This window comes from Chenopodium album, chromosome 21 (assembly GCF_948465745.1).
Source record: "Chenopodium album chromosome 21, dcCheAlbu1.1, whole genome shotgun sequence".
NCBI lineage: Eukaryota > Viridiplantae > Streptophyta > Magnoliopsida > Caryophyllales > Amaranthaceae > Chenopodium > Chenopodium album.
The window spans coordinates 33821078-33830588 of NC_137854.1; the positions used below are offsets into that span (position 1 = coordinate 33821078).

The 9511-nt window shown below is 34.0% G+C and overlaps 1 protein-coding gene across 2 annotated transcripts; it reads right to left on the reverse strand.

The window, feature by feature from the left end:
- Positions 1 to 646: 646 nt before the first annotated feature.
- LOC145601987 (uncharacterized) lies at positions 647 to 9271 on the reverse strand. 2 transcript variants are annotated; one of them, XM_081658091.1, is made up of 11 exons: positions 9107 to 9271; positions 7773 to 7886; positions 7551 to 7669; positions 7389 to 7435; positions 6840 to 6940; positions 5149 to 5236; positions 3128 to 3236; positions 2371 to 2521; positions 1910 to 1981; positions 1680 to 1793; positions 647 to 1612 (listed from the first exon to the last, which is right to left on the reverse strand). In XM_081658091.1, the coding sequence occupies exons 1-11, from the start codon at positions 9206 to 9208 to the stop codon at positions 1520 to 1522; spliced, it is 1110 nt and encodes a 369-aa protein (XP_081514217.1). In that variant the 5' UTR covers positions 9209 to 9271; the 3' UTR covers positions 647 to 1519. The 2 variants fall into 2 exon arrangements, with proteins under 2 accessions (XP_081514217.1, XP_081514219.1); XM_081658093.1 differs by lacking the exons at positions 5149 to 5236; positions 6840 to 6940 and having other exon boundaries at positions 652 to 1612.
- Positions 9272 to 9511: the final 240 nt, after the last annotated feature.

A 9511-nucleotide genomic window follows, 5' to 3' on the forward strand; every position in this document is an offset into this window, starting at 1 on the left:
TTGTACGGTTTTGAAGTTAATAATAATAATTGGATACTCTAATCCTTAATTCAATGGTATGCATGAAGTGAAAAAGAAATACAAACAAACAAAATAGGGATGTGAATCATGTGATATGATAAATTGAGATTAAATAAAGGAAATGGAGTTTAGGCATTTAGCTAATAGTCAAAGCAATCTTGCAATTTTTTGGGGAAAAGAATATAGTTACATTAATTTATTTTTCCCAGCACAATATAAAAGCATCTCAATAAATAAAAAAGCATGATTACCTAAAACAATGACCAAATTGGAAATCATATTATACAAATATTCTTTTATAAGATGTTGGAAAGAAAAGATACGAATTATAATATATTTAGTATAAAATTTTAGTTTATTATTTATATATATAGAAGATATAAGAAAACCAATAACAAATCGTATTATATAAATATTCTCTAAAACATTTTTGGCAAGAGAAGATGGAAGATGGTTTTGGAGGGAAAAATGACACCACCAAGAAATGACACGTGTCATTCTTGGTGTCTGTTTTAGTATTATGTTATTGATTGATTGATTACGGAGTAAAAAAAAAAAAAAAAAATCAATTATGTACTTGTTTAAAAAAAAATTAATTACGTTGAACAAGAATTTCACCAGCTGAAACAATTACTGGTAACTGGATGCTAAGCATGAAAGACTTCATAGACTATTTAGATGAATATATGTAATGTAACACAACTTCCTGTTATTGAAGAGTTTCAAACAACTTGTACTGTTGTACAATATGTGGCAAGACTTTCAACATCAAATTCAAGGCAGCAAAAACCAACACTCAACAAGTGAAACAGACAGATGTGAATTAATTTTCAATTCAGGTCTTTTTAGATCACCTCCAAATCTTCCTATTTCAGCTTTCAAATCTTGAACCAAAACTCCAAAAGCACAAAACTGTTCCAAGCTTGCTTGCTCAAGTCATTATTCACAGGGAGTATAATTATGATGCGTAATCTTAATTAAAAAAAAAATGAATCTATGGTCGTAATAAAACAATATCCTAAACCTTAGCATTGTGCCTTTTTCTATTTGAGAGCAACCCCAAACAGGGCAATTAGCTCGTATAATTAATTCAATCATTTTCCTAAGACAGTACACACAAGAGGGGAAATCACAAGCTAGTTCTCCAACCAGTTTCCCACCAAAGACAATGTGCTCACTTGTGGGAAACCCTGATCCTTCCAACAACAAAAACACTAGGAAAGTGTATATAGTTGCAGCAATATAAATCCACCCATTGTTAATAGCATCAGCCACACTTTTGCAATCACTCTATACCATGACATACACAACCCCGGACTCAGCAGTTGACTGCAGTGGAATGAACTCACTGTGCATAATTTCCTGAAACAGGGAATAAACATGAAATACAATCCAAATGCCTTAATCAACACAATTCCTCTTGGTCTTTCGGTTCCACATAATGAGTTGCTCTTCTTTCCACCTTTGCTCTTGAGGCTTCACTTTCGATGTCACCATTTCATATCCCAAACAGGAAGCAATTGGAATAGCAAGGGACATGCAATGCAGTATCTTCTACTGCCATTGGTTGCCTAAATGGATTTAACTGGATCTGAAAATACAAAGAACAAGTGTCAATTGTTTGACTCTTTGGAAGAAGGATGAGCAAGCATACTTACAGGAAGTGCCAGCTTGCAGCCTGTTGCGCTGCTCAGACAGCAAGCAGCTAGATGAGCAGCTTCTTCACAGAAATCAGTAAAAACGGCTGGAGTATTCAGCCCATGAATCAACTCCTGAGAAACTCACGTAAGAGATTCAACAAAATTAAAGATTACATATTATCTCAGAGAAAGGCTCTTCAAAGGGAAATTCCAGGATATAAAGAGATTTCTCGTAGTATAAGCCTTACAACTGTTTCCATCCAGCTTGGATAAGCAGCAACACCAGCATTTGGGGCGATGATCAGATGTGGGAAGGAATCCTGAAGATCAAGAAGTGACAAATTCAGGAGCAGTGCCATGAAGATTAGATTTTAATAAAATCTTATCAAACTTAGTTTCAGTTAAGTATTATCCTTCTATATGCTGATAAGTCATAACATCCATATCCAAGTCATTTTACCATGCATACTACATTACTACTAATTTCCATAAAAAATAAAAAATTAAATAAATTAAATAAAAAAAATTTAATAAAAAAAATTAAATAAAAAAAATAAAAATAAAAAGTGTGAAATTTTAAGTAGGTTATTCCAGACAGTGCATGAAAATAATACAGTTAGCCATGAACCCCGCACCTAAATATACCCTAATAATTCTTCAAGCACCTCGAATAGATACATATAAGTGGGTAGACAATGGGAGTTAAGACCTTCATTAGATCTTTAAACCGATCATGATAAAAACCTTTAAGAAGCCGCAACGTCACCACACTACCACTACTAGTCTCATTAGGATCCTTGCACTCGCAATCTCTATCATCACAACACACATAACTATGGAGATGAGTCTTTTCACCATCCCTGCAGATTTGAAGGCAAAAGAAGTTAGAAACAGGAACCCGCAAATATGTGGGAGGCAGATGAAACATACAAGCTGCCAACAGTCACAACCTACATGAAAGTGTTAGGCAGAAATTGGAAAACAAAAGCTCTCCATCACCTGCATGGCAAGTAGAGAGCATATAGGGGGGCAATAGAACAAATAGTAAGAGCAATGGGGGCAGTTGAAAATATGGCATGACTACATGGAATTAAATAAAAACCTCTTATCTTGAATCCCTAACACTAGCCAAAAGTCACCTTAAACTATGCAAGCAATCAAACTCATACAGTTGTAGTACATAAGAAGCTTTGTATTGTTATCCATACACATCTTTGTCACAAGACTCACAACCCACAAGCATCTTAAGTTTGACAAACAAGCAATCAAGAGTATACATTTTGGATATCAAGCATGTCAAGGGCAGCCAACCGCCACACATTCATCAATCCAATCTTGATGATGGTGGTCGAACTTAAACTTTTCCCAAAGCCCCTCAACTGGAACTAGCCTGAAGGCCCTGAACAATACTTGTCTCTAGTCCTAGGCCAAACTTAAAGCTGCAACTAGTATCAGAAGTCACTGACCTATACTCTGGAATCGCCGGTCCAACAAAATCTATATGCACGTCATAGTCCGGGAGAAGTGCAAGCAATTCCCCAAAGACAGCAAGTTGAATAAGCTCCTTATCAGGTCCTGAAGAATGCCATAAATCAAAGAGTATGTTAAAGCAAAAGGAATTAAGAAGTAATCCAAATAATTGCCATCATTATACAGTTCTAGAGAATCAAACAATAAAGTACAAATACACAATTGCAAGCAAGTGCATTGTTTCTAGAAGTGGCATGCATATACAAACTACTTTGTATTAGGCAATACACAACTACTGATTATCAATAATAAATCCATGATTCAATAATGCTTATTATGCTTCTAAATGACACTCAATCTCACTCATTAGGACTTTAGGAGGCATACAGTTGCAATGTTGGATTATGTAAATATACATGTGATCAGTAAAACCACTCAAGCATTCAATTACTAATTTTTTTCATGAAGAAAGAACCAGGAGGAGCTTACAAAACAAGCACCTACCTAAATCATCCTTTGGAACGGAATTCCAGAGAGACAAATCATGATAAAATAGAGCACCATGAACCATAATCCCTAGTTCCTCAGTGGCATACTATAACCCAAGACCATCCAAAGAGACCTTCCTATAGCCCTTAGAAGGGTGCAGAAAGCAGCTGATAAATCTCACAGACAGAAACATATCCCAAGAGCCTAAGACACCTAAAACTAAAACTATAAGGAATTAAGGCAAACTAAAACTAAGCAAAGGCCTGATCAAATTTACAAAATATGAAGAAAAAAAAACAAAAAAAAAACAAAAACAAAAACAAAAAAATAAAACCAAAACAAAATATCCCAAATGAACTAACAAAACCGCCAACGGAAGAAAAACTCCCCCCGAACCAAGTAAAGTGGAAAAAGCTAATGACGACAATGACTTAAGTGCCGTGAAGTTGATAAACACAACAGCAAAGAACAGGCTACTAAAATTGAAGTGCTGTGAAGTTGGCTATTTCTAGGTAAAGTCAAATAGCACTAATAGAAGTTGAAGTGCCGTGAAGTTGCATTCAAGAAATCAGAATTGCTAAAAAGCCAATATCACAGCATCATCTTTTTAAACACTTATCTCCATGTTTCTCACAAGTTATTTATAACTAAAAACATGACCAATCCCAGGCATCCTCCGTAAGTGTTGCGGAGACATGAGAGAATAGAAAAACAAATCTAAAACCGCTTCATTGCAACTGAAATTAATAAATATCCAGAGAAATAATCATAGCATGCCAGAGGAAGGTAATACGTTTATTTCATTTTAAGTGGAGTCTGCTACTAATGAAAGTAAAAGGAAAATCCAGATTTCGCAATAAAGCTGGGAAGAGGAGAGTCATGAGGGGAAATGAAAAAGATTTAAAGACATACACCATCCAAGCAAAAATGGGTAGTAGTCAAGAATATAATTCATTATTGTCATCTATTTAATGATCGCAGAGTCAATTTTTTAAACCTTTAATGACAAGTGTCCAAACCCTTAATACTCAAATCTTACTAAATTCTCTATTTTTATTTTGTTTTATTTAGTCTTTTAAACACAATCAATTCTCATCTTAACTTCCACTACCATCCTCATATTCAAATATATATACTAATCAAATTTCCTTAAAAAGAAGAAAAAAAAAAAAAAAAAAAAACAGTTCTAATCATATTTGAAAAAAATAATACTGGTAATAATATAACAAAAAAACAAATATTGTATATGATTATTATACCCCGTGCTTTAGCACGGATGAGCTTTTGTTATTTCAAATAGAACAGGTTCACATTGTCCCTTTGTACACAATTAATACAGGGACCAAAGCACCAGACTATGCCTAAACAATTTGCAACATTAAATCATATTCCTACTCTTAGATTTTGGGTTTAAAAACAAAAGCACCAGTGGAATGCAAACCATATGTGCAACCTCAGAACAACAAAATTTCTCAGCAGTCCTGAGATAAATATAGAAAAAAAAAAATTACATAAGACAAATGCATACCAAGATAATGGATGTTGATATGTCTACTAACATCTCTACTCCGTATTCTACTATCATTAAGTTGGAGAGCATGGTAAATTGTTAGAGGCTGCCATGAACAAAAAATATAGGTCAATACAAGCAATATCAACGATACCAGATTACTAGTATGCAATTGTAATTCAATGGTGTGTTGCATTTTAACCAAAGAGCACTGGGTGCAGATAAGCATGTGAGCAATGCACATGTATTTGGTTGTATCATTTTTGACAGAGCAATGAGCTTCTGAATTATAATATTTCAAGTCTCAAACATATATAGCTCAATGCAGTAAATTAGATACAGATTCAGGACTAAAAGAAAGGGTAATAGCAGGAAGTAGGATTTAGGAAATGAAACACAAATAGTATTAATTTTATAGAAGTAGCATATTAGCCAAATTAGTACTACAGATTGTACATTGTTTAATATACAAATTCTTTGAAATTACTTTTTAACGAGGTACAGAGTAAACAATAGTTTTATATTGACCTTATTATAGGGAGGGGAAAAATCCGTTCATCCATCTTTGGAAATAGAACCTTACAAACTAAAAAGTAAATACTAAAAGAAAAATCAAGGCAAATGTTATTCAGTATAATAATAATAATAATAATAATAATAATAATACAGAATCATTGTCAGATTTTTCTGGCAGTAGATCTCAAAAGTTTTTAAGAACCCTAGTATCCATATTTATCTATAAGATAAAGTTATACAAGTAATTGAAATAATAACATGACCACATCACACATTCTAATTTGAACCTCAAGCCCCACAACCACCCTTGAGCCATAAACATATATACGAGTATAAATTAACAATGTTAGCTAAATCAGTAATCAAATAGAGGGATCTACAGCATACTTTTTAATCATAGTCCAAAAACTTTATATATAGTACATACTTCCTCTGGGTTTTTTTCAATTCAACACTTTTTATTACACGCTTGCCAATGCATTATTTCAATCATTAGTATCTTTTATAACTAATATGTAAAAATTACAAAAATTCGTTATTAATAAAGTATAAACCGAGACAAATCTAACATGATCTCACATGACTATAATTTTTCCTTAACTATAAAGTGGAATATATGCATACTGTAAAAGTCAAAGTGTTGCATTTAAAATAATGTTGGTTAAAACTAACAGCCTAACATGTAAATTGACCAATAAGATGCTCCGGTTATCATAATAAATGTTGAAATCCTTTCTACCAAAATTTAATAGCCAAAAGGCAATTGAAAATTGGCTTGAGGATATATTTCAAACAAGGGTTCTATAGTGGATGATTATTAACAATAACACACTAACATTGGCCAAAGTTTGACATGATTGCATAAATGAGATACTGTTTAAAGCAAAGAGAGTAATAATTAGGAAAGCATGCTCTTTTAAAAAGACATTCATCACTTCATAATTCAAAAAAAACATCCTATCCAAAAAAATACCAATTTCAAATGCAATTTTGTCAAAACATCATCATAATTTTTTATGTGTACCTTTGTACATATAGATCTTTTTCATACTATAGATTTTCCCAAGTCATAAATGAAATGCAACATACAACGCTTTCCCAACAAAAAATTGGCCTACTAAATAGACGAGCTAAACTGCTTTCATTGTACAAGAAGTATAAATAGAAGAACAAAACATCGCACACAACCATACCCAATGAAGCAGCAAAGCAACAGGTGAATCTAACGAGATGGATCTCCATTCATAGTATTCCTTCCAACAGCTTAGCTGTTTTGACAATGGAGATATAGGATCTGCATCAGATGTCATCAAATAAGTCCCATTACAAGTTAATAAGCTTAAAAATTGACAGATGTAAGGGTATTTATAGTTCCAAAACCAAACTAGGGACTGGACTGTACTCAAAGCAATTCTCTTGATCAGTTAGCACCACTGCACCAGTAATACCTAGAATGAAACTGCACCGGGTTTTCAAATTTTAAAAGTTTAAGTTATTTTGCTCCTTTTCACATATAGAGGGGAAGACACATATTGTGATATCAGTCAGGGTCCACCTACCTCCTTCCAAGATTATACAAATCAGCATATCAAACACACACACACACACACACACACACACACACACATTCAAAGGGACAAGTGTACTTCTCCACCGTATCGGGTTACTCTGTAACCAGTCAGGTTTTGGACTGACAAACACCCTATCAGTTACTCTGTACTAGAGAAAGCAGAAAGAAATACCAGAACAAGGGACCAATGTGCTTGGAAGGTTCCAACAATTGATTGACCTATAAAAAGGGATTCAACTGAAATACTTTAGTGATGAAAATTTAACGGTTCCAATCACAGACAAGGAAAAATACACTATTCTAGGAATCATATGATCAAAGGGATGAAACTTACGCTGGGCAAATATGATTGGTGTTGGAAACCCCACAAGAGCATTCACATGACCAAATTCCTCTCTGATGTATGCTCCTTTTTGACAAAAATGTACATCTACTCTCCTTTTCTTTCAAAATCTACATGCATTAATGAACGCAACAGATAAGAAGGCAAGTACAGTTTCATAAAGCCACTATAATGTAATGTAAGAATAACAGTTATTAAAGACATACATGGTACCTGAAGTGTAGCTTCCTCAGAAAATGAGAACGGAAATGTGTTCAAAATATCAGCATCTCTCATTTGTTCCTCTAACCTCTCACATTCTTGCTCGTGATCACTCCAATGAGAAATCTAAAACACAAGTGGCAGAATGTCAAAATCGAGGACATGGTGTGTGTCTTGATTTAAGGTTGGATCCTAACAATGTGCCTTGTATACATTAAACTCAGCAATAGTACATCAGCTGTTTCCACAACGTAAAAAAACCCAAACTCTAGAAATATGAATGTAATGAAATAATGCACCTTTCAAAAATAAATAAATTAATTAATTAATAAACAAGTTTCTAATTCCAAAGGTAACACGAAGGACTTTGTAGATCATGATATCTCCCAACGGTTTTCAAGCACCTTACCACATCAGTAATAACATTCTACTTAAGACAAGAAGCATTATAGGAGACAGGCAGAATTTGAGAGCAAAACAAAACATTCTAATCAAACCATATCCAATACTGAAGTTCGTAAATAAGCCTACATACCGCTGTGTTTAAAAGGAGTGACCCATTTCCACAGATCATCCACATAAGGAAATATCTACATGTGTGTATAACATCCTAGTATTATAAACAAGAAATAACCAAACATCCTTTATTAACCATCAATCCCTTTTGCGCACAAGAATTCACCCAAACAAAACACAAAGGACCACAGATCAGCAATAATGCAGACTTGAGTTAACAATGTTTCTTGCTCATTTCAGTCCCAACTTGAAGACTAATGATCATATGATGATACTTTATCCAGCCTAATGTGCACTACATTACGAGTCAATGAATGATCAAGTCATTGAATGACCAATACCAATATTTTAAACTTTCATAATTCAATCACGAAATCAAGCATCCAAAACAATTCGATATGTATTCAAGATTCCATAAACTACCCTCAAACCTTATTCTGAAGCATATAAATTTACTCTCTCACCCACTTATTCACCCCTTGAAATAGGGTTTCAAAAAATAAAACCCAACTCCAAAATCAAAGGCTTCACAAAATCCTTATGTTTGCACCCAAATATTGCTCAACAACAGTGTACAATTCTCATTAGCAGTTCTAGTACCATACAAAATCAAAGTAATCAAAGCAATTTAATCTCCCAGATCATCAAAACTCATTATGCATATCTATTCTCACTCAAAGTGTCTCAAACACCCAAATTATAACAATAATAAGTAAGAAATGAAGTTCATAAAATACCCAGAATAAAATAAGACTATGTACTAGATTATGGATCAACCCTAATTACAGGAAGATGAAATTGATGATGAAGAAGAGAGAGAAATGAAAAACCTGGTGAGAGAGTGAACAATAAGCTACAGCACCGCAACGAGCACAGCGCCTTATTGCTGGGCCAACGCATCGAGTGCCTCGCCCTTTTGCCGCGCACTCCATTTTTGCTGCAGTCGAAGTGTGCCTCTAAAAGCTTCCCTCTTCTTCTATGGCTTAAACAAGTATCGGACATTTGGACCCTCTTTGGGCGGGTGGAATAAACTTTTGTAGTCCTATTATCTTATATGGCTTTCTTTGCCCATCAAACAAACCAATTACAACCAACCCAATTGAAATCATGCAAAAGATAAAGCCGACTCAACCCACTAATTATCATTAATAACCTAACCCAAGTTGTCAGCTAGATAAATGCAAATTTTTATACATGGCTGGCCATCGTGTGGCCTAAGTTACTTATTCAGGGAT